The 25,842-nt window shown below is 50.1% G+C and overlaps 1 protein-coding gene and 1 pseudogene across 2 annotated transcripts in view; both read right to left on the reverse strand.

Annotated features, from left to right (window-relative positions):
• LOC147905750 (uncharacterized) overlaps positions 1-25,842 on the reverse strand; it is a 205,211-nt gene that overhangs the window by 141,711 nt on the left and 37,658 nt on the right. For both annotated transcript variants that reach the window (XM_087374417.1, XM_087374414.1), the window contains exons 8-10: positions 10,214-10,283; positions 8,625-8,681; positions 8,473-8,541 (exon numbers count right to left, since the gene is read on the reverse strand). In XM_087374417.1, coding sequence (XP_087230543.1) covers positions 8,473-8,541; positions 8,625-8,681; positions 10,214-10,283 — 196 coding nt within the window. The remainder of the gene's footprint in view (positions 1-8,472; positions 8,542-8,624; positions 8,682-10,213; positions 10,284-25,842) is intronic.
• LOC147905751 (uncharacterized) lies at positions 10,546-16,535 on the reverse strand (annotated as a pseudogene).

A 25,842-nucleotide genomic window follows, 5' to 3' on the forward strand; every position in this document is an offset into this window, starting at 1 on the left:
CTTACACCTATATGGATTACACTGATGTGTCCATTTGGTTGTATGTATTATTTTTTTCCTAGCAAAATGCAAAAGACATAAGTTCAAGTGTTACTTGGGGTAAAATAATGTTCCTGAGGCCATTTAGACTCATGTCCTTGAGTAAAAAATAAAAAATCATCTCCTCTCCTTTTTTCACAAGAAAATGAACTTTTAAGTAATCCAAAATGAATTAAAATAGAGAGAAAATCTTCTCAGAACCCACAAATATTTGTGATGATAAACTATGAAATTGAGATAAAATCTTCTCAAAACCCTCAAATATTTGTGATGGTAAACTACTAAACCTGATGATACAACATTGTGTTGTGTGGATAGGGCATCGTGGCACTACATGTGATTGCAGTGTTGCGAGTCCAACAATCAAGGAAGCAACCAGTTGCAGATGTTACAAGTAGTTCTCATTCGGTTTCAAGCATAGGCCATGGATGTTGTTGGTGACAGCATCGAACAAGGGCTTCCCCTTAGACACAAGTGGTGAAAAAATAAGGCAAGCATGAGAAAAATATTTTTGAAAGCCCACAAGGCACAGATTCTTTTTTGGGTACTTTCACAGTGCACATTCACCACCATTGCTCCACATTGAGTTCTTGCTCATTTTGCCATTGCCCTGGAGTATGCCCACCACCACTGCTCCACATCAACTTCACAATTTTTTAGCATGAGGGCACCTTCCCGAACTATTCATCTAAGGAATAAGTACTCTTCTTCCCTTTGGAATTTGATTCACCTTCTTAATGCAAAATTTGACTCACAAAGTGTGCACCTTGCCACTCTAATTTAATCAAAAGCCACATTCATCAAGTCTTTGCTGGAGACACCTTATCTCAAAGTTGCAAAAAGACATGTGCCAAGGATTTATCAAAGTTGAAGTTGTTATTCTCCTGATGTAATCCAGCACAATATTTTTTTTGCCAAAAAACAGTGCTGATTATATTACTTCGAAAAAACAAGATACATGGGGTCAGTTTTGCAGCTGACAGGGCTGCGTTCACAAATCGGACGCAGCCCTAAGAGGAAACAAAAAGCTCTCTCTCACGGAGGGATCAGGCGGGTGTGAATAAACAGCCAAAGAGGCGGCGAGTAGCGCCATTGAAGGCCCTGAGAAGTATGCTCGAAGAAGAGGCCCTGCGTATCCCAATCTCGGAGGAAACGTCTCCGCTTCTCCTGGCCAGCCCGGGAATCCCCTTGGATCCGGTCCCACTAGCCTCTGAGCGTGTGGATAATCTCGCTCCAGATGTCGGCCATGACCTGGGCAGTCAAAAGAGAGGTACCTCTGAGGATCTGCGCGCAGCGCGAGGTCCAAATGTGCCATCCGACGATGCTGCTAATGATCTCCCAGACTGGCTGCCTCACCTGAGATCCTGTGTCCGCCTCTGCCAAGTGCTGCACGATGCCCTCAAGCGGCCCCCAAGTCCCCTGCGTGATAAGTAACATAGGGTCCTGCGGGCCTGCCTCGAACAACTGGTGATAGCCAGGTGTGGTGCTGCACCAGCAGAACGCGCCCCAAGTGATCAGACCTAACTCCGGTGCTGCGCGAGTAAGGATCCCGAAGGCCCACCTCCACACGTCCTGGGCGCGAGTGCAGCTCCACAGGCAGTGCTTTGGTGACTCCTCGTCCTCATGACAAATCTGACAGAGTCCATCCTGACCAATCTGCCGCAACCAGCTCCCCACTGGGCGAGTAGCCAAAGGAAGTAGGAAATCTTCCGCGGCCGCCAGCTCTCCCACAAGGCCTTCCAGAGGGCCTGCAAGAATAGCCTGGAAATACCCTGAGAATACCAACTGGGCCGCTGGGTGGGCGGTCTGCTCTGCATCCTCCCGAGAACGCTCCTGCCCAGTTTTGTGCTGTAAGCGAAGAAAGGGGTCGACCCTTGGTCTGCCACAACCTCTGGCCATCTCCACTCTCCTGGGTCCCAATCAAGCTCTGACAGGGCCCGCCCCTCCCAAAGCCAGAGGCGCCATGACTGCAGCTGATCCTGCTCTATACTAGGATCGATCCGCCAAACCTTCCCCACAACGCCTATGACACGGACCCTCTGCCACGAGAGAAGGGGGTCGATGAGCGCACCCTCTCTCCTGAGTCGGCCGTCCCCCAAAACGGCGAAGAAGGAGACAGAGGTGTCGTCCAGCCAGCCTGCAACAACCAGTGGGATGCCACGAGGGATGAACTGTCCAAGCCAACGGGCATCACCAGGCATGAGGATCTGAATCTCGGGTGGAACCAACCAACCGGCAGGAATCGCCCCATCTATCTCTATACGCCTCGCCTGAGCTCCACGGACACCTCCGGCTGCGGCTGCTAGAACAACGGTCTCCAAGTGTCTGTAAGTGTCCCTCCAAACTCGAAGGGACCGGGCAGGCCCCCGCATCCAGCCGTCCCACGAGATATGCGACCTCTCCCCCAGCTGAAGGCCCAAGGCATCTCTGACCAGATCGTTCCAGATGAGCGGCTGGTGGTCGATCTCCTCCTGACTGCTAGGAGGCGACTGTAGGAGACTGAGACGGAGTCACCTCCAAACCGTGAGAAGGCTACGAATGAGCGGGGAGCGGGGGCGAGTAAGCGGTGCAGAGGTGAAGATCCACCGGAGGGACGGTAGCCACTCTCCGCCTTGGCGCGGGACGCAAGAACTGATCCCCTGCTGAAGTAACATCTTCCACGTTTGCCCCCCCGGGGTCAAACCGCGGATAACTAACTTGCCCAGCAGGGCCTAACTCTGAAGCTCCAGATCAATGACCCCCAAGCCACCCTTAGACTGCGGAAGAATGACTGTCTGCCAGGCTACCCTGGCTCTGGTATCTCTGAGACCATACCCCGCAGACCACAGGAAATTCCGGACCATCCTCCTGAGCTGTGCCACGCAGGATCGCGAGAAGCACCAACAAGAGGCCACATACCAGGCCGTGGCCAGGAGAACCTGGTTGACTACAAGAGCACGACCTGCAAGAGAGAGCTTAGCAGTGCTCCAAAAAGCCAGCTTCCGTCGTATGGAATCCAGCACCAGGAGAAACTGCTGAGCTGGCGTGATGTCCAGGCCGACCTGAAAGCCAAGATATCTAGTAGTCTGCCCCCGCGGGATCCATCGGAAACCCAAAAACCTCCCCCACTGTGAGCAAGCCCCAGGGTTTATGAGAAAACCAACTGATTTGTTCCAGTTTATTTTCGCACCGGCTGCCAAACAAAAGACCTCTAAGGCCAACCTCACCCTCTCCAGCATCATCTCATCATCCTGAACATACATCGCTGTGTCATCTGCATACTCCGAGTCCAGGAGCTCCGTGTCCTCCCTGATGGGAAGGCGAACACCCCGGATCCCTGTCGATCTCGCTCGAAGATAGTATGTCATCGCCTCGGTGAAGAAGAGAAATAGGTAAGGAGCGAGTGAGCAACCCTGACGCACTGATCTCTCCAATCAAAATCGCTCTCCCATCCTGCCGCCGATGATGACCCTGCTGGAAGCTGTCCTGTATAACGCTAAGATACCCTGAATCCATCCCACTGGGAATCCAAGTCTCTCCAAAGTACCCTCCAGGAAGGACCAGTCCACTCGATCGTAGGCCTTCTCAAAGTCGAGAAGTAGGATGGCTAAGTGCGACCCGCTGTGCTGAGCCCACTCCGTCGCCTCTGAGAAGGTGAAGACATTATCCAGGATACTGCGATCCTGAACAAAGCCTGTCTGAGTGTCATGAATGAGGTCAGGAAGTAGTGGCCGAACTCTGGTGCTGATCATCTTGGCAAGGATTTTATAGGCAGTGGTGAGGAGAGTGATCGGGCGCCACTGACGGATCTCCTGTCGATCTCCCCCCTTCGGGATGAGGCAGATCAATCCCGAGGATACGCTCTCTGGCATATGTCCGCTGCTGAAAATCCTCTGGAGGGCTGCTAGGAGGGGCTGATGGATCTGATCCCAGAAAGAGGTGAAGAAAGCTCTAGAAAGCCCATCCTCACCAGGGCATTTCTGCCCATCGATGGCCATCAAGGCCTCCTGCATCTCGACAGTGGTGAACGGTGCCATCAGCGTCGTCTGCATGCTGGGCTGAACAAGGGCCGGGATGTGCCTCCACACCTCCTCGCGGGAGCGTCTAGTGCGGGGGGCAAGCTGCTCCTGCTGGAAAAGAGTCCTGTAGAAGTCGGTAGCCAACCCCAAGACCTCCTCCTGGTCGGTAATGATGTGACCCTCTGCTGTCCTAAGACTCCGGAGCTGGTCACCTGCTGCCCTCTGGCCATGCGTCCTGAAGAACTCTTTACTCACCCGGTCGCCCTTCCGAGCCCAGTAAGAGAGGAAGGCATGATAAGAAAACTCTGAGCGACGCTGGAGAGTCTCCTCAAGAAGGGCTCTGGCACGAAGGGCCTGGATCCGAAGCTCCTCCGAACCCGGAGCTGCCTGTTGGAGCCGCTGAATGGAGGCGAGGTCCCTACGAAGAGCTCTCTCTCTGCCCCACCACTCCTGGCGAACCTAAAGGGCTGCGAGCTGGCAAATCTGGCTGGACTCCTGCAGAGCCTGCGCCACCGACTCTACCAGATCCACGCACTCGCCCCAATCTTTGTCCCAAAGGCTACCGATACTACTGCGCACCTCCTCCCTAGAGAAGATGGAATCAGGAATCCTGCACGAATGGGGAGGAAGGGACTGAGCTGCCGAGTCTAGTGACAAGTGCACTGGCGCGTGGTCGGAGAGCGTCGTCCCTGGCACTACACCCACCTGACCACCTCTGCTGATGGCCCAACCACTGACATAAAATCTGTCCAATCTCTCCAGGAGTCTGCCCCCTTCTCTGCGGAAACCCCACGAGAAGTCCAAGCTCCTGTGCCATCGGCGGAAGGACAGGTCTCTCCAGCTATCCCTACCTCCTGTCGCGAAGAGAAAGGAGTCCCAAGCAGACTGCTCTGCCTGAGCTATTCCTGTAAACTCTGGTCCTCTCCCCTGCTGGTCCTCCAAAGTCTCCAGATTGTTGAAGTCACCTCCAACAATCCACGAATCCATGTCTGGGAGAATCTCTGTGAGTGTCCTCCAGAAGGTGGCTCTGCGTCGGAGGTCTGTGGGTGCATAGATGTTGAGGATTCCTATTTTGGAACCCTCCAACTCTAGGCCAACCCAAAGTGCACGGCCTGGGATCAATGTACCATGGCCAAAAACTCCCTGGGCAATCGACTCGCAAACGGAAGTGCAGACACCGCCACTCCTCCCTTGTGCACCGATCGAGGGCTCCCAATAAGTGTAAGAGCGTCCAGGGAGGATCTTCCCACAGCTACGGGTATGAGCCACTAAAAGCTTATGCTCCTAGAGCAGGAGTATATCCAAGCGACCAATCACTGCTGGTTGAAGTTCCTGTCTCAAGATGAGCTTCCTAGGACCACGGGTGCCAGAAGAATGAAACCCGTTCACGTTCCAAGAGACAAGGTGTAAGCTCATGATGAGGACTGGTAGGCTGCGAACAACTGTCTGCTCGCGGCCGAGGTCGATGAAGAGGCTGGTAGTTCGGAATGAAGGCGCTGACGCTTCTGTGAGGGTTTGGAAGGGGAGGCGGGGTCATCCTGCCCGTTCTTCAAAACTTTTAGCAAAGGCGTGAGGCCTTTCGTGCCATGGACAAACGCTTTCTCGAGCCAACTCGAGATCTCTGAGGTAGTCATCCCGTAGAAGGCGCGAAGTTTCTGTGGTGTCCAGGCTCTGACATCCTGGGGAAGGGGCCACAACAGAGGGGGCTTGAGGATCACAATCAATCTGAAATGCTGGGCGGCGCATCGCCACCGCAGGCGCACATCCCAGGCGCACATCACCCTCTAACCACTGGGTCTCGAGAAGCTGTCCACCCGTCGGGCCTATCCAGGAGCAAATCTGAGCGTGCGTCTGCTCTCTAAGAGCCTCCCAAACCGAGTCGTCTATCCAAATCTCGGTACCGTCGCTGAGAAAAGTGAAAGCAAAGCTGGGGCCATCCCTCGGGGCCAAGGCTGCGATCTTCCCATCCGCCCCTTTACGGAGCAGGAAGATACTGATGTCGAGGCAAGCTGGGAAGGTCCCGAGGTCGGCCACATCCAAGTAATCCCAGGGACCGGACCTGAAGAAGTCTCGAGGGAGCTCTCTCTCCTGGAGCTGAGGCCCGCCAGAATCTGCAACTGAGGCTGCTCCAGGGGTGGTGCAGTCTCGGGGTGCCCTGCCTAGGGTGAGGAAGGGGAAGGAGGCTGTGGGGTAGGAGACACAGACTCCACGGAAGCGACTAGCGGGGGGGCCGGAGGTGGGGGAGTGGGGGCTGCACGCGGCTGAGAAACCACCGGTGAAGCTAACACTGCGGAAGAGCTGAGAGGGGCGGGGGAGGAGGGATGGGACTGGGGCTGGGACTGAGGCTGAAGAGGAAGAGGCAGGGGCTGAAGAGGAAGAGGCGGGGGTTGATGCTGAGGGTCGGAAGAAGGGGACTGTGGCTGGGGTAGGGGCTGGGGCTGGGTGGGGGAGAGCTGGGGATCAGGAGAGAGGGGGACCTGAGGCTGTGGAGGGCGGGTTACAGACGAAGAAGAAGCTCTCCCTAGACCCTGGGGCGGCTGCCTGCCAGGTCGCTGAGGCACTGCTGCAGGCTGGGTAACCTCTGCCTCCTTGCCTTTATTAGACGTCTTCTTATTCTTTCCTCTTTTTCTTCTGACCTCGGTCCAGCTGCCAGCCACCTCTGGACCGGAGTCCGGCTGCCTCTGCTCTGCCTGACGTGGCTGCCTGGAGGGAGGGGGAGGGGGCTGCGGGGGGGGGGGGGGGGCGGGGGGGGCCGAGAGGGACTGGAGAAGCGCGGACAAGCAGCAACCAGGTGCCCAAAGCCATGACACCTCAGACACTGGCCTGGCTGTCGTGTGACTACCATGCTCTGAGTAATGCTGCCAGCATCTGTCACAATCTCAATCACTGCAAGGAGGGACGCAGGATCTGCCACAGCCACACGGACTCTGGGAGCTCCTGCCACAGCAACCGCGTCGACAAAAGTGTCATGCATCACCCAGCCAAAGTGGGAACCCAAGTCCCTGACTATCGGCCGCAACTCAGCAGCAAGGCCTGGAAATACTAGCGTCACTGGGTGGCGAGGTATGCGGAAACGAGCATCAAAATCCGCTGCGCTGAATCCTCGATACCAAGGGACTATCATGATGATCTTTCCATCCACAGACGTGGGGGAACCAGCAATCAGGTTGCTTGCAGCTTTCGCAGTGGAGAGTTTAAGCCAGAAGATGCCCCTTCCCATAGGGGCCACCTCCTCGATGTGGCTATCCTCTAGCATAAGAGTGGATTGAAGCCAATCCTTGATGGCTGGTCTAGAGGGAGAGTGTCCAATGACTCTGCCATAGACTGAAGTGCGAGCAAAGTCATTGGCAACCTGTTGTACCCGGGACGACTGTTGCTCTGTCAAGATCACGCGGTAGGCTTCTGGAGAGGGGGGGGCCGGATGGGCCTCCGGTTCCGGGCAGGGAGCTGCCATACCGCCAAGACAGACTGCGAGACCTCCGATGAGGAAGAGGCTGCCACCAAAAAGGGAGGGGGCTAGACGAGGGATGGAGCCTGGGTGTGGAAGAGGAAACGGCGAGGCGAGGCGACGGCGAAACGGTGGCGAGGCGGGGCTGCGGGGGGTAGTGGCGAGGTGAGGCGGGGCGGAGGAGGAGGTGAGGCGAGGCGAGGCGAGGCGGGACGAGGCGCGCAGGCTGTGGCGAGGCTGTGGCGAGCGAGGTGAGATGGAAGAGGAGAAGGCGGTGTGAAGCGAGGTGAGGCGGAAGAAGAGGGGGCGATGGCGAGGCGAGGCGGCGGGTATAGGGCGGAGGCGAAGGCGAGGGCGAGGGCGAAGGCGAAGGCGAGGGCGCAGTGCGAAGGCGAGAGCGGAGGCGAGGGCATGGCGAGGTGAAGGGCGAGGCAACGGCGAGGCTGGGCGGAAGCGAAGGCGGTGGCGAGGCGATGTGATGGGCGAGGGGCGCGAGGCGAGGCGGAAAGGAAGGTAGGGAGGTAGAGGCTATGGCGAGGGGAGAAGGGCTCGCAGGAGCAGCGCAATGGAGTACCGTAATCCAGCACAATATGGTTATATGACATTTTCAATCACACCGGGTTTATTACACAAACAGAGATTCTTCGATATCTAAGAAGTTCAGGCCTAATTGTATCAAAAACATAAACCCCTGATGATCAAATAGATACTATTTTAAATAATAAGACATGTATCATTAAAGGCAAGGCTTTATGAGCATTGCAATATAATTGCCATACTAGAGGACCTATACAAGCAGATACGTTATACTTTAGCATAGAACCTGATTCAAGAGTTAAGATTGGTAACACCAACAAATGTCATTGAACAATGGTTCCTTCTAAAAGCACAAATAAGTGCACAGGGTATCATACATTAACATGACATCAGAACTGCTTCAAGATTCAAGATGAGAAACCTGACAGAATGCCACGAGTAAATACTTACTTCTAAGGCCACATGCATATCTAGAACTGCTCTTAAAATATGGCGCACCCTGTTGGCTAAGTGAATGCCCTGTTCACCATCCCAGAAAGCCCATCAAAACTTCACATAAAGGACCTCGGGATGTAGCAATGTGACAAAAGAGGAGTTTCTACCTGTGTTAGTTGCCTTGCTCGAGTTCGTAACATTGCATGAACAGATAATTGCTGCACCTGCAGGATTAGAAAGACAGAAGCAGATTCCTCATCACAGAATTGTTGCTTTAAGAACTAGATAATACAAAAGCTAGCTCTCTCATAAACATCTTTTAAACATATATCATGGGTTGGTAAACAACTCCATTCCTTCCCTACTCTGAAATAAAGACTTCAGAGTTTCCTCCATTCAATGCCATGAAGAACTTGGGTCTGGCTATTTGTGCTCATACAAAAAAGGCTGGTATCTTTGAAGATGTTTATACTTCTATCCCTCTGATCCTTATTTTGGTTCTCCAAAGTCTGCACTGTCAATGATCCACGCTCTACTCTGCTGAGTTTGGACCACCCTGTCAACTGGTCCCTCAATCTCGTTAAACCGCACTCCTATGTCCTCAGATTAGACCACACTAACCACCAAGGCTACCTGACCTCCTGCCCTGGGTGTATCTGGGTATACTCCTTCTGAAGACTTCCTATTTGTTACAAATAATCCCTCTTGATGTGCCCTTGCTGTGTCCATTTCTATTATGGTCTCTTCATCCACATGTCCACCGTTATGGTCCTTCCTTGTTCTACTATGGGCTATAGGGTCCTTTGCCCTCTTGCTCTCCTTGGCATCGAATCTGTGCTCTCTTTTTAAGGTTCTCAAGTCAAGGAAGACACTTAATAGCTTTTTGACAAGCCAAGGTTTAGACCACATGCATACCACTACATCCCAACCCTAAAAAACGTGTATGAGCTCGTCCAGCTCATGGCCGTCCTCATGTTAGAGCTAAAGAGCCACCTGTGTGATGCAAGTGTATGTGCTAAAACCCAAACTAGAAGTGTTTTTTGCCAGCACATGCAATTGTCATATTGGTTGATGACCATATTAAAAGGCGCATGGTCACCAGAATGCATTCTCATTGTCATTCTTTGTGACAATAAAGGAATGACTGTCAAACTCACTTTGGGGGTGGGATTTAGCATCCTGCATCAAAAAGTGGTCTTCTCTGATATGGACTAGTTAAAGAAGTAGCTGGGACTACCTCAGGCTGCACCTCCACCTTCCTGCTCTTCCTTCATTGGGTTGGCTGAACATTTAACTCCACTGTGTCCCAACTCCTCAGTGGCTCTTGTAGCTAGTTGTGGCTCTTCATGGTACTACAAGTATGCTCTATTTTCTTTGGCAATCCTCATGGAAGTGTGATTCCCTTCAAAGGCAAACCAATGGGCTATGTGTCTTCACTTAGTCATAATAGCAATCCTCTTGCCCTCCTCGCTTGTTCTCTAGCTCTTCTCTGGTCAACCAATCCAACTCAAGTCCACCTGGCTTCATCCAGGAGTATCATTCAATTCAGTCACTTTCTCCCTTCTTTTGCATATTCATTTTCTCCCCAATGCCATCCAAGTTTCCAAAAACAGTCATTCTGTCATGTTCTCCTCCCGATCTCCATTCAAGAAAAGCAAATAAGTGAGTCTGTCTGCCCTTAGATTAAGAAGCCCTCTATGATGGACTCAAAGTCGACACATTACTACGCTCAAGTCTATGGATTAAAGTCACAAACCTCAACAGGAGTGGTCGAATCAAAAGCAACCACCCAATTTGCCACCGCACTTTGCAACAACGGAATGTCTCTGCCATAAGAGGAAAGAGTGTTAGGGTGAAATCAAGATACTCAAGTGAATGGAATGAACTGAAAATGTGAAGCAAGGACCGTGAAGAACAAAATGCCTAATGTTCATCACTTCAAAGCTTTTACAAAGTTGGATGCAAAACACAACAGAGTCCTTTCTTTTCAATTTGCAGTAAAATTGAAACCATATAAAGTTCCACAATCAACGAAATGCAAGTCACAAAAAGGAAATGCCTTGGTCAGACTTGTACAACTGGTAACTGCTATGTTCCTTTTGAACTTAAGATGGAGATTTTTCTCTGGAAAAAAGACAAAAAAGAATATTTCAAAGTTTGTAAAGTCTCCCCTCTAATCAAAGTTTTCAACTGCTTTTCTACTCTAGTCTCATTTACATGTCAAAATCTGCCAAAGACTGTCTTCATATTAGAAGATTAAAAATGCCAGTTTTGGAACATGAAAGAGTTTGAGAGAAAACTTTGATTCCAAAAACTGCAAAATGTTAAAATGACCAACTACAAAGTATGTGATGTGCTTAACTCAAAACTCTAGTCTAGTAAGCACACATAACAAGACATGGCACTACATGCCACACTAGCCTTAAAATTGTGAAATACACATGCAAACCAAATGAAAGCCCTCTGAAAGCCTAGCTAGCCATCAATTCAAAGGTATATCTGTACATCATAGAACCATGAGAGAAATGCACTCACATGCATGCCTATCTAGATGCCCACACAAGTGATCTTATATTTATAATCCTCTCTTTAATGACCAAGTTATCACGGACATCTATGGCCCCTTTGAACTTAGATACCTTTACACATGGGAGTGTCTTACTGAAAATTGTCAGCATAGTTCACTAGTGCGGCTATAAGTCTCTCTTTTTGGTCTTTGATGAAAGGATGCTCAACATCAGTATGACTCATGTGGGCATGATACATAGACTCTTTTGCCAATGCTCCCTCTTGCTCAAATAGAGATCTACAACATGCATCAAATCCATATGCCATCACACACAAAGGTTACCATATACTCAGCCTTTATAGCAGTGTAGGTTCTCTTTTTCTCCAAGAGACTATGCTTGAGCCCAAAAAACACAATCACTAGTAAGAGATATATGTGTTTCTGAAAGAAAACAGGAAGGCTAGTATCCCTCTACAAACACGAGTACAATGTGTCCAAGTTTAGAAGATACTCAAAATACTCCGAGTAGAACCTAATCTCAACAAAACACCGAGGCTGAGGTCGATGCCATCATGGTAGGGGCACCAATCTGTCTACATCTCTGAAACACATGAATTTGTACATTAGTACTCCTTAGTACCAATAGATCTGAGATCAGCAACAAGCCAAAAACTGGAATAGAATCAGATTTTGGACAACTTGCATGAGGAAATCAGGTTGACATTATTGGGCTACGACTTCCTATCTTGAGACCTTGAACACTGAGCTTGCCGATGAACACTTTTGTTTTTTTGAATGCCACTCCACAAACTCTTACTTCTTTAAGGGGAACCTTGAATTTATTTTGTTCTTCAGCGGTTGCACATATCAATTCAAATCAATCCAATGGCTTCTGGATTAGCGACAAGGACTTGGTGGCATGGCTCACTCTTTCGAGGCCTCAAGTCTTTTATGAGAGGCATTACTCTTCTTGGGCTCTTTCAGTTTGACGACATGTAGTTGACTCATGCTCCTCAAAATGTTCCCCACTTTTCTTACAGACCTGCATATGCCTCGGTGGATACTTTTCGAAAGATTCTAGCGAGCATTTCAGCGTGGCATATTTGGAGATCTAGATGCACAGAGGCTATGGATGACTCCCAGGTCCACCCTTCATAGACATTGGCTAGTACTTGGACAGATATTGTACACACTTTGATGGCCATTGGGTGCAAACCTGGTCGGGAAAATGGACAGTGATACCGTCCCCGGATCTCATAATAGCCTAGGTAGACACATAGAAAATGCTCCTCTGTCTCGACCTCCCCCATCGTGCATAGTCTACAAATCCTGTGCTCTCTGGATATGCTTACAGCTCTCCCTGCCACAATCCTCAGATGAAAGGGAGCTTAGTGGAGAGGATAAAGATGAAGCGGGAGCTTCGTGGAGCTTGATGGAGAGTCAGATGGAGACGGAACTTCACGGAGAGGGGGATGGAGAGGGAGATGGAGAGGAACGGAGAGGAAGCTTGCTGGAGAAAGAAAGAAAGAAAGAAAGTTTATTAAAGTCTTCGGGAGACCGTGAAGGTCTATGAGACTAAAGATAACTGATACAATGAGCATAACGGTGGCGGTCTCAAAACGGGCCAGCCAACCGTTTCTACAAAAAAGAGGTTATGAAGGACGGTGTGTCTAGTCCTAATACAAAAAATATGTGTCTACCTCCAGATGATACAAAAAAGAAGAAGGGGGGGGCACCAAAAATGGGGCAGAGGAGGGAGATACAATATATATGTGCAGGTGGTGATCGTCAGAGACCAATCATAGAGGGGCCGTCAAATGGGAGGCCGGAAAAAACCCTGCAATAGATGATTGGCCTTTGACGTCACGCGACCTAGTCGAGCTCGGTCATCGGGGGCGGCGGGTGGCCCTGTGGATGAGGGCAACTGTAACCCCGGTGGGGCGGGCAGAGAGCAGAGACAAGATGTCATGGACCCGGATGTGTGAGTTTGTCCGCTGGTGCAGCTGTCGTGGCTCTGGCTCTCGCTCACGTCCGCGTCGTCGGCTAGACTGAGGAGAGATATCCTGTGACTGGAAGAAATCAGTGATGGGCTGCTGGGTGTCCTCACGCTGTGTGTGCTACGCATGTCGCCGTGCTCGGAGAGAGGTATCTCGGTGGCGAGTCATCTCATGTAAGAAAGCAGCTAGGCATCGCTGATCCGAGAACTGCAGCATGTGTGGGAGGGGGCTGAATCCGTCGCGGAAGAGGCAGTGGTACCGGCCTCGAATGGCATAATAGATAGGACATCTGAAGCAAAGTGCTCCTCCGACTCGATCTCCTGCAAGTCGCAAAGTGGACAAAGGCGGCCCTCTCGTGGGATACCCTCTGCGCGTCCGCTCTCGATCCGTAATCGGTGTGACGAAACCCTAAACTGACCGAGGGAGATCCGGAGCGCATGTGGTAGATGAAGCTGTGTGTAACCCGGAGGTGTGATGAAGCCCTCCTGTGAAATATGGAGGCAGTGTCGGCGGTAGAAGTCGAGCTTCACAGGAAGCTCGGGGTAAAGAAACTATGTCCGCCAGGTGTGGAGCTGGAGCAGCTCTGCTCGAATGAGCCGGTTGACCTCCTGGTCAGTGGGGGAGAGGGGAGATGGTGGAGCGTCGAGGCTGTACTGAAAAGGAGGCAACCGGTCTAAGTTGAGGCCTAGTCGGGTGAACCAACTGCAAAGACGACTATACCAGCATCGCTGGTCCCCATCAACGGATGAGGCCACAGAGGAGGATAGGGCTAGCCAAGGTAGGCGGAGGCGACCGTCGAAGGAGGAGCTGAAATCCCTGACTCTGTGTAGATAAGTGATAGCCTCGAAAGCCGCATCGAGCTGTAAGGGTGAGGCGCCGAACTCTGCTAGAATGATCTGGTGTGGTACCGATGGTTTGCTGCGGATCATCCGAGCAAACATCAATATTTGTAGGCGCTCGACTCGAGCCCACTCTATGTCTGAAAGGTCGGCTCCCCACCACGGGCTACCGTACATGCCTGCTGGGCGGACCAAAGAATCAAAAAGGAGAGACTTGGTCCGCGGGTCCTGGAAGTGGAAGTGGTAGCACTGTCGCTCCAGCCTGGCAAGAGCGGCGTAGCCCCGACTGATCCTGGACTGCATGGCTGGGCGCATCGTGAAGATCAGGCCTAAGAAGACAACGCCCAAGTATGTGTAAGAGTCAACTATCTCAACAGGGTCGCCGGCGAAGAGGAACTGCTCTCGGTGCATAGCGAGTCTGGAAGTGTTGAAGATCATCACCTTGGTTTTCCCAAGGTTGACCTTCAAGTCATGTGTATCACAGAAGACCTGAAGTCCATCCAGGTGTCGCTGAAGACCAGTAGCAGAAGAGGATAGTAGTACTACATCGTCTGCGTATAGGAGAGTCTGGATGACAGCCTCCGTAAGAGAGCAGCCTGCACCTCCGAGTGTCTTGATGGTGGTCTCGAGCTCGTCGATGTAGAGGCCAAATAGAGTCGGTGACAAGGGACATCCTTGTTTGACTCCGATAGTGCTCGTGATCTTTGGGGTCCAGCTGGTGCCAATCCTGACCTGGCCCATCACCCGCTCATAGAGAGCTACTACTGCCTAGATAACCTCCGAGTCGTAGCCTAACTCCTGCAGGCGTTTGACGAGTCGGGCGCAGGGAACGGTGTCGAATGTCTTGCGGAAATCCACAAAGCAACAATATACTCTCTGTCTCCTGTGTCTTGCCTCCTCAATGATCCCTCTAAGTGTAAAAATGTGATCGTAAGTCGAGTGATCCACCCTGAAACTGGCCTGTCCGGATGCCCTCAGTCCCTGTACCTCTGCGCGAGCACTGACCTCGCCATCTAACACTGATGCATAGATCTTGGACATAACATGTCCAATCATGATGGTCCTGTAATTCCCTGGATCCATGGGATCTCCTGCTTTGTGGATGGGTGTGATAGTGTTCAGGGTCCAGGCTCTAGGGAACCCGTGGCAGACAGCTTCATTGAACAGCGTTGCCAGGACGGGGGCTAGAGTTTTGATGCCATAGGCAACAAACTCTGTGCATAGGCCCTCATGATCCTTAGCTCGGCCGTTGTGAAGCTTAAGCGCTGCGTGGGTGACTCCCTGGGTTGTGAAGAGGGTGCAAGAAGTGGGGCGGGGGGTGGCTGAGAGGTCGGGAGGAGGCTGATCAGGGATATCATAGAGTGTACGTGCGTAGGAGTGCCAGAGGGAAGTGTCTGTGAGGGGGGAGGGGGATCGGTGTTCTAGGAATTTCCTCCAGAAATCCTTGGAGTTGCTACTAAACAGAATGTTCAGTAGCGTATCCTCATTCTGGCGCAGGAAGGCTAGCTTCTTGCGACAGACTAGTCGACGATAATCCCTGGTGAGATGTGGGTTGGCCCTAGCGTTTCGCTGGGTCGTGAGTCGGAGTGTGCGGCGTAATGCTTTACACTCGTCATCATACCAGCTATTGCAAGGGGTGGAGCCAGTGGGTGGAGGGCGGGTGGACCGAGTAGTGGAAGGAAAAATGTGGCAGACTGCATTGTGAAGGGAGTGGGTGATAAGGGCGGCTCGGTGATCTAGAGAGGGTATGGTGTCTATGTGTCTGAGGAGGGAGGCTAGGTGGGCTGAGTAATCAGGTGAGAGGTTATGTTCAAAGTGTATATCATGATAGGTAGTGTAGTGCGGGGTGTGGCTGGGAGGGCCTCGAGGCGCAAGGATATGAAAGAACAGATAAGTGTGGTCGGCTCCTAGGGGTAAGGGTGCAGTACGGAAGTCAGTGATCTGTGGGGCTAAAGCAGGAGATCCTAGAATGTAGTCGACGACACTGGCTCCTCCGCCATGTGGAAAACATGTGAAACCAGAGGAGGCAAGCCACCAATCTAGTCCATTGTAGATGACCAAATCATGTATACGTCCAAGGTCCAAAAGAGCTTGCCTATACGCAGTAACGGGAGCGCGACTGTCGACCGAGGAGCGGGGGAAGCCCGAGTCCTCTATGTCCATCTCAGGTAATAGGACCGGATCTGAGTGGAAGTCCAAGAGTGATGTCTGATGTGCACCTGTCCTTGCATTGAAATCCCCAACTAGGAGGACCTCTCTGCGTCTGGAGAACTCCACAATGTCTGAGTAGAGATCTAAATAGGGGGATACCCCCGTATCCTCACGTAGCATCCGTGCGAAATGTGACGTCTCAGGAGGAAAGTAGCAGACTGCAATAAAGAGGTCGCATGTGGAGGGGCGTCGAAATTGGAGCCATAGATAACGGGCATGGACATCCCGTCTAACCACGGATATCAAGCTCGTGAGTGCTGAACGAAAGAGTACTGCAACTCCGCCTGATCCTCGGACCCCCCCAGTATGTCTGGTCTCCTCACGGAACACTAACTCCCAGGTATAGCCACTGACCGAGGGGAGAGGGCGCTCGGGGCTCTGATGTGTCTCTGTATAGAAAACGATGTCGCGTCCAGTATATGACTCTGAGAAGTTCCCAGGGTCAGACCATAGGGTACCATTACAGTTCCATATGGTGCATGCCAAAGGTACTGTGTGCTAAGTCTGAATCTCATAGACCATGTCTCCCTATTTGGGGGGGGAGCCTGCTACCGTGTCTGGAGTACCTGGTGGGGCTCAGCGGCGGGGGCAAACTAATAGGTGGCCATCTCGGACGACAGCCCACTTTCCCTCCTGACGGGCTACATCTCGCTGCTGAAGCAGGGTGCGCCGCTCTTCCACCTACATAGGTGTGAGATCCTCATCCATGAAGATAGTAGGGTGATCCCGTAGTGTAGCACGCTGCCTGAGTGCTGCAAGTCGAGCCTGAGTATCCCTGAATCGGATGATGAGTGGCTGTGGCGTGTGGGGTCCCGTCCTGTGCGCCATGCATGCTCGATCCCATGCTCGACGAGGCCGAGGGTAGAGGTCACGAAAGCAGTCGCGTCCGCTAAGGGGGTGAGTGAATCTGCAGGGGGGATACCTCGTACTCGGATGTTGAGAGCCTTACTGGCCCTCTGTTCCTGCTCGGCGATGGTGGCCGAGACTGCTGCTTTGGGTGCCCGTCTCGCAATGCCCACCTATCTGCTAGTCTCCGCAATAGCAGTCTAGATGATAGCGATCCGCTCCTCCACCTCTAGTGTAGTGCGCGGGGCTGCTGTGACTGTAGCAGTGAGAGAGACAACCTCCTGACGGAGGTGAGTGATCTCCTAGCGCATGCTCTGAATAAGCTGATCTTGTGCTACGGTATGATCCCGTAGTCGATGTAGCTCCATAAAGATGTAATCTATCGTCTCAGGTGGGACCCGGGGGGGTGCGAACTGGGACTGGCGTAGGGCTGGGGGGGCGTGGGAGATAGGCTGGCTGTATATGGCAGGGGAGTGGAGAAAGGCTGCTGGGTGAGGGGAAGGGGGGATACAAGAGTGGTGGAGACAAAAGGGAGCTCTGTGGGGGGTGAGGAACTGTGACCCTCTCCTATGGGGGGCAGGCTGAGGGCGGTGGTAACGGGGTTATTTGGTACACTGGTGGTGGGGGAGGCAGTGGTCGGAGTAGAGATGATGGCTGCGGGAGAAAGAACTGCATTGGTGCCCATTGCACCCGATGTTTTCAGGACTGGTTGGTTGTCAATTGCTAATCCACTCCTAGAGATGCGCTTTGTGATGTCTCCCACAATTGGCTTCCGAGACTGTTTGGGTTTTTGGGCCATTGTAGGACTTGTTTAGGTGCACGATTTCCTGCAGAGGCAGATCTTGTTCAGCATTGCTGTAGGGGTGTGCAGGCCTGCGCAGGGCCAGTGGCAAGCCAAGGCTTGCAGCTGACAAGGGCCCTCAGACCACGGGGCAGCAGGCCAAGTGTAGCGGGATGAGGGGGGAGGCTGGAGGCAGGCAGCGGGGGGGAAGGAGACAGGCAGCGAAGGGGCTGGAGGCACGCAGCGGGGGGGGCTGGAGGCAGGCAGCGGGGGGGAGCTGGAAAGGCTGGAGGCAAGCGGTGGGGCAACGGGGAGGAGGTAGCGGGGGAGCTGGAGAGGAGACGGGAGGGGGGACGGAGAGGCTGCAAGAGGGGGAGCGAGGCGGAGAGGCTACGGGAGGGGGGGTGGCGTAGAGGCTACGGGAGGGGGGGGCAGAGCGGAGAGGCTGCGAGAGGGGGGACGGAGAGGCTGCGAGAGGGGGAGCGGGGCGGAGAGGCTACGGGAGGGGGGGGCAGAGCGGAGAGGCTACGGGAGGGGGGGGGCAGAGCGGAGAGGCTACGGGAGGGGGGGCAGAGCGGAGAGGATACGGGAGGGGGAACGGAGAGGCTGCGAGAGGGGGAGCGGGGAGAGGCTGCAAGAGGGGGAGGGGAGCGGGGAGCGGAGAGGCTGCAGAGGGGGAGGGGGAGCGGTGAGCGGAGAGGCTGCGAGAGGGGGAGGGGGAGGGGGAGGGGGAGCGGGGAGCGGAGAGGCTGCAAGAAAGTGCTTTCTTCTTATCCACATCAATTGACTTGCCAGCTAACTCATCATCAGATTTCAATAAAAACAATAGTGCCGAGAGAGCAGCCTCACTTTGAATCATTCGGGTGACCACTTCATCCAAGTTGCTATGCTTGCTCTTCTTTCCAAAGAAGCAGTCACCACTTAGGATCTTAAATGTAGCTGTAATGCCTCTATGACCAGCATAGGGTGAGTGATGGTTTACCTCTAAAACTTTTGTAGGAGTTCCTCTGTAATGCATAGTTTCTCTTGCATATACATGTGTCGATCATTGATGTAGTAAGCATGGTGAGTATCCCCCATCATTAAATGTGTCCGTACTTGAGGAAAATCAGCATCCTCTGCATACATATCCTTAAAAGCCGTCAACTCATCATGATACGTGACTGAGATATGCTGAAATACGAGAGAGTGCATTCGCCACTACATTTTCTTTTCCAAGAGTAATGAATTTGGAAATGAAAGGCAATGCCCTGACCTGGTCCACACAGGTCTGCACTAAACAGCAACTCTCCAGGCACATACACAAGACCCTGGCTCAGCCTTCACACAGCTAGAAGTGCCTCAGAGGTAGCTGTACAAACTAGGGTCATTGGTTCCAAGCATTAAGGTCATGGTTTGCCAACTGACCCCCTAGGGGCATTAAATTCCCATGCCTCATTTGCCATGTATCTCTGTGTGGAGCTTGTGTGGCCTCTCTGCTTGCCTTGTGGCACCTAGGTGTCACCTCTAGAAGCCCCTCGAAGGCCCTGGAGCCCTTCCTTGATGTTTTGAGTCTTCACCCCTACCAAAAGTCCCTCATTCTAAAGATGGCGGATTTTTGCAGCTTCTCTCTTGCTGGCTGAAGTCGATTTTGGAGTTTTCTTCGCGCAAGTTCTCCTCCCCTTGGTGCTCCCTGCTGCTGGCATGCTTCCTCGACTTGGACGCCTCCATTCTGGGCCTTTTCCGAGGGTTTTCTCGCCTTTCTTCACAACAAAAGTCTTCCTTTCTTGCATCTGAGGCCATATTCTTGGATGCCTCACTTCTAGCTCTTGTCTGGTGCAAGGCGCACTGAGAATTGAGGTGCTGGTGGGGTGGAATCTTCATTCTGGTGGACAAGATCATGGCGGATCTGTTTCAACTTGCTGGACCCTCTCTTTCTTGATCTTTTCTGGTGCTGGAAGTCAGTCATAGGCAGCTCCCTCCTACCAGAGTCTGTTGTCTGCTGTTCAACCAACTTCTGGGGCTGTTCCGGGCTGAAACAGGCCCTTTCTGTTGGCTGGATTCTTATCTTCTCCTTCTGCTCCTTCTGCTCTATGCTACTGTCATTCTTGCTAAGATTCTGCAAGGTTGGATGCCTTGCCATTGGTTTGGGTGAGGATTGGGGCAGTGGTTGCGATACTCTCTTCCTAGGGGTGTAGTGGCAAACCTTGGGCTCAGTAATGGCTTTGATCTATGTGAATGCATTGCTTGGCATGATGTCGGGTTGTTCTACTTGTGTTATGCATGGCTATTGAAGGGAACCAAGAGAATAGCACTGGGACTGGCACAGCCATGGGTTGGCATTGTACTAAGTTGCACCTGCAGGTGAGCTCTTGAAGGAAGTCCCTTGTATTTGAGCTAACCAGTGACTAAATAAATACCGCAAGGGGCGCCAAGTGTTGGGGCCAACACGTGTCATTTTACATGCTTTTGAGTAGGGGCATTCTAGCCTCCCTTGTTTTAAATGGTTCAGTGATGCTATGCTGTGAAGATATATGCTCTAAGTAATGCATGTGGGCAATAGCAATGGTTCATGTTGGCTGTATTTCAGTTTTGTGAGATAATAGTGTCAGTTACATTGCCCTTTGTCAGTCAAAGGCCGATTACAGAAGCCTGGCCATCTTTCTTTTGAAACTGGTTGTCCTTCTTCTGATCCTTGCCCATTGTGTTTTTTGACTGCTGTGGGGCTTTGGAATCTTTCTAGACCTGCTTGGGCTTTCCCCCGTTCAGCATCATCTCCCGATTCTATGCGAGAGTCAACTCCCACTCGTAATCTGGCGGGTCGAAGTTCCAAATGGTATAACGGATGTTGGTGTCCAATCCTCAAATGAATTGCTTCATCTTGGCGCTCTCCGTCACGCTCAATTGCTGCGCTAGCCTGATGACCTTGTTACTATATGTCAACACAAGCAAACCATTCTGGGAGAGACGAGAAAACTCATCTTCAAGATTAAGCATATATTGGGGTGGGAAAAAACAGGCTTTGAGGTCGTCCACAAACGTTACCCAAACGAAATTCGTCTTAAACGTTGTTGGGTCAGTATGCTTACTAGCCCAATGTTGCCACCAGGTCACCGCCTCACTTCTAAGATGAGGGGCTACGAGGTGGACTATGTCTTGCTCATCTTGAATCCGCACTAACGGAAAATGAGCTACAAACTTATGAATAAATTGCAAAATTGCTGAATGGTCACACTTACCATCATACTTAACAAAATTTGGAGTGGACAGAGTGAGAGGTGTTACCTTTGCCGATGACAAAGTTGTGGCAATGACCGCTACTGCTACGCTCAAACTTGCTTGCATAGTGGCTAACATCTGTTTGTGGTCTAGCTTTTGTTGCCTCTCTGCCTGAGCGAGCTCTGCACATCGCGGTGCCTCTTTTTTGCGTTCCTCGTGCATCAACAAGAGCAATTTTTCAAAATCGGTAATTCCTCTTTCTTCCAGTGGCTTTTTTGCTTCTTTTCCCTCCAAACGTTGTTTTGTCTGGTCTAGCTATCTTTTGCTTTCTTCTAGCTGGGATGAATGTTCTTCAACTTGCTGTAGGAGGACCCGATTCTGCTCTAGAAGGTTCGCCATCACTTCTTGAGCACTTGGCGGACGCAGATCTTGTTGGTAGTCTTTCTCCTCTTCAAAGTCTTCAAGGGTGAATCCTTTCCTTGACCCTTCCATGGCACTTGATTGTGTGTCCTTTCCGGATCTCAACACAACCATACACTCGCGGTAGTCAAGCTGGATATAGACCGAAGCTCTGATACCAATGTAACATGCAACAGTAATCTAATCGTGTAATTCACAGCAAACCTTCTTTAAACCTTTAGCGAGGAATTAGCTTTGTACACCATAGAGAGAGAAAGGAGATGAGGGTAGAGAGAGAGTAGAGTCGACAACCGATTGGGTCCCTGTACCCACTGAAAGAGCACGAAACGCGCTTCTGAAGAGCTCACAAGGCACACCGACCAATACCGAGACCTTGATGCTATCCACACTGATGATGTAGGACGCTTTTGCAAGGCAAGGGAGACGCTTGTGCTGTCCACCGGAATGCAAGGTTACTGCGTGAGTGAGATGAGTGAAAGCTAGGAGTGATAGATCCTATAAGAGATCTGAGAGATGACTGAAATAAAGAGCTGAGAATAAGCTGTGTAAAACTGTAAGAGAACTGAAAAGGGCTGCTGAAACAGATCCCAAACCTTACTCCGTTCGGTGTCCTGACTCCCCGACTGATGCGCTGCAGGAACACCTTCCCAGAGGGCTGAACTGATGCCAAAGGCTGAGGCTGGTCAGAGGGCCACTAGGGTTGAGTGCCAGGCTGTTCAGAGGGGGCTGAGGAGGGGCTGTAGGAGGCTGAAAGAGGGGGGGAACTGAATGAGGAAAGAGGGTCTGGAGGCCCCCTATTTATAGGGCTTTTGGGGCTGGTTGGCTGGTCCCTTGGCCCCATAAAGGCAGCCCTAGGCCCCATAAATGGCAGCCTAAGGAGGGGTGCACGGTAGCGTATAAAAGCAGCCCTTCCCTTGCCATTCTCTTCACTTGTTCCAGCCCTGAGGGGGCCCAGAAGGGCTCCTATCCTAGGCTGGACCTAAACCTATCTCTAAACCTAAGACGGAAACACTACCCTACGGTTCTCCAGTGGGTACTAGTGAACAAGGACTAATCTTCCAACTTGACCTGAGGCTGAGAGACTGACTTACGTAGCTTGTGCTTGACTGTCCCTGGACAAGGGCTCACAAAGGGGTCACAGCATACGACAAAAACTCCTATTAGGGAACTATTACACACTTGTCAAGTAACCAGTGTGATTTGCACCCAACTGCAGGGGTGCATGTGATACACAGATTTGCTCATCCTTGCTTGGCGCCTCATCTATCTTTTCACCCATCAAACCTGCTTCATTGTCACTGTTATGTAGGCTACTCTGAATATACGCATTTCTTCCATTAGTGTGCTGAACTGCCAGGGCATCATCTAGAGCAATGTATCGGTCTTGCAAACTGATATAACAGCCCCCTTGCTGTCCATATTTGTTTCCATCATGTGGGCTACTGCTTTTATTTGAGCAGCTATCCCAACATAACCCTTTTGTAATTGCAGCTGTAATAGCCTAGAAACAACCAGATTTTTGTCCTGCATATTGAGGCATCTTCCACGGCTTTGAAGCATGATTTAGCTGCATATTAGGGAGAGGCATAGCATGGCTGGGCTGCATAGCTCCTCTAGGCATCATAGCTCTAGGAGACTCTTTGGGTGGATCAATATCCTTCCCATCCCCATCGTTTTGGTGCATAGGAGGAAGCATCGGCTGCTTTCCCATCGACTGCATTGCAATGTGCACAACCTCTCCGACCTTCTCACAAATTTGTTCGCCGATTTGCTGGCCCATCTGCTTCTCTGCCTCGGCTTGGGCCATGCTCTGAAGCATCACCGATGAAGCATCCATGAATTTAGCCCTTGTGCCATCATTGCAAAGCTAGGAGGTATACCCTTGGGTGCTACCAAGATGACAGCTTTTGGTTCTTGCTGTTCATAGCCATTTTAAGCTACTATTTTCATTAGAACACTTCTCCCCACAACATCCTTTAGTATTTGCAGCTGGAATCACTTGACAACGACCATAGTTTTGTCCAGCATCCAAAGGCATCATCCATGGCTTTAGAGCATGGTTTGGCTGCATGCCAGGGAGTGGCATAACATGGCTGGACTTCATTATAAGCATTGGCATAACTACATTCTCCCTAGATGTTGGGTGTCTATTGTTATAGGCTTGCATGGCCTTTGGCACCACTCCCCTCGGCATCATAGCTCCAACAACAGGTTGCTCTATGGCATTTGTATCTCGACATTTAATATACCTTTGTAAGACTAGAATAAGTCCAATCATACAAATTTAGAATGAAAACAAGAAATAAAGAAGAAACAAAGCAGGTGACTTAAGCAAAAATAAACAAGCAACTCAAAAAACAAAAACTTCCAAAAAACTCTCTCTCTCTCTCTCTTATTTAAAACATAAAAAGCTAAATGGCCCTTTACACTTATGTCTCTTTTCTACAAAGAGGCAAAAATACATTTCTAACTTAGAAAGCACAAGTATACTCAAACAAACTCTCTTTTGAAACTAAAAGAAAAACGGGCTATTCAGCTCCCCGCTTTTTGTTTTCAGCTTATGTTCAATCATTCTAAACAAACCTAAGGCCGAAACACCATAGATAAAAGACTTCATATCTAAGAATGTGCGAACTTTTTTCATTATTTTCCTTGGATTATACCTCTTGTGTAATAGTAAAGTGATCAAATTACTACATTGAGTGATAAAAGACTCCTTAGTTGTACAAAGGCAGGAAAATCTATGGAATTGGGAAGAAATGACTCCATATTTTGCCAAATCAGAAATGTTTGAGTCAATGTGAGGCATTTTTATAATGTGTAAACCACTATATTCAGGTTGTTCACGTTTATCGTAAATATCAACCTCTAATCCTATGGTAGATTGAGAAAGTCTAAGATCTAAGAAAACACAAGAATCCCCTCTTGAAGTGCAGTTCAGTTCACAAGAGTCACGAGGATAGATTCCTTCTCCAAAAGCTCTAGCATCTTTGTACATAAAGTCTTGAAAGTTAGGAACATCTGGTACAAATAAATCATCTATAAAACGCCTAACTTGACTAAGCTTATGTAAAATGATAGGGCAGGTATTGATAGAAATAAGACGTTGCATAAACTCAAATTCATAAGTGAAAAGATAAAAGTTTGCTAAAAAGACGGCACAATTAGTGCCCATGGGGATTCCTATATTTATATGCTCATAAATTTACATGATGGGAGGTCTCAGAAATGGAGAGTATCCCAAAGATCAGAAAAAAATATTCAAAACCAAAACCTTGTTTTCCCCATACGTGTGCCCTACCACTGAGCAATAGAGTAATAGCATGTCCCATGTTTGTTATAATAATACTATAAGAGGCCCCTCATCCCCCTCCCCCTTTGGTATGTCCTTTCCTCTTTAATGCCCCCCCTCCCCAATCTCACGTCCCTCCCTCTTTAATGCTACTACCTTTGTGTATCTTTTCTTTTTAGAACCTATGTCATGATCTGTTTTCTCAACTTTTAGCACTTTGCATCTATCTTTGTCAAATCTCAGCTTGAAAACTTCAGCCACTAGCTTTTCAATTCTAAACTTCAGGTCTTCCAGCTCAATCTTTGTGTAAAGCGTGGTAAAATCATAGGTTTGAAGGAGAATAGGAGACTCTTTTTCCTGAATGCTTCGAGAGGAATTAAAAAATTTTACAACAGGAATCACTCCTACAGAGTCATTTAAAATCCAGCTTGAGTTCGAGGGGACATCTGCCTCTTTTAATAAGTCCCTCCAAAGTTCATGGACACTAGGCAACATGGCTTTGAAGCAGTAGCTTAGCCATTTAGAGACATTCGTCGAAGTAGTCCAAGCAGCTGCAATAAATCTTGGCTTTTTTGGAGTTTTGTGAAACTTCCAAGCAGCACAAAGAAAAGGTATGCTTGAATTGCAAACAAACCCAGAAGACTTGCAAAAACTCTGATGTTTTGAGATCAAATCCTTTTGAGAAACTAAGGCGGGGATGTAAGTTTTGGCAGATGAGTTCACTTCTCTCAAAAGACATTCTAAGTAAAAATTTTTGCAAATAAAAACAAAGTTATTGGAACATTTGTCCACATAAGAAATGACGAAATTCCTATGGAATTTTCGAAGAAGAGTTTCATCTTCTTTAGAAAGATGGTTACTTTTCTTTGAGCAAATAATCGAAGGGACTTCTTCTAGTTTCAAAGCAACTTTCTTCAAAATCTTCCCTTTCCATTCTGATAAGATATTTTTAACTCCTAAACAATCTTCTAATTGCAAAACAAACTTTGAGATTCCCTTATCGATAGCTTTTAAAAGGCAAGACTCTTTAAAAGAGTACAATCGAAATTTCGTGCCTTTCATGAAAAGGTCTCTTAGGTTACTAGAAAGCAAAATTGAGGTATCAGTTGTGACTACATGTCCTAAATCAGCATCAATAAAGCTTTGGAATCTCTTACTTTTACAACAACAAGGTTCTTTAAGGATAGAAGATTTTGAATGCTCTGAAAGCCTTTTACCTATCTCTCCATAGTTGAAAGCCTTTTGTCCTAAAGTTTTTACATACTTCCAAGCTACTACTAGATGCTCCAAAT

This window comes from Dipteris shenzhenensis, chromosome 1 (genome assembly GCF_047967505.1).
Source record: "Dipteris shenzhenensis isolate YYH24624 ecotype China chromosome 1, Dip_SZ_1.0, whole genome shotgun sequence".
NCBI classification, from domain to species: domain Eukaryota; kingdom Viridiplantae; phylum Streptophyta; class Polypodiopsida; order Gleicheniales; family Dipteridaceae; genus Dipteris; species Dipteris shenzhenensis.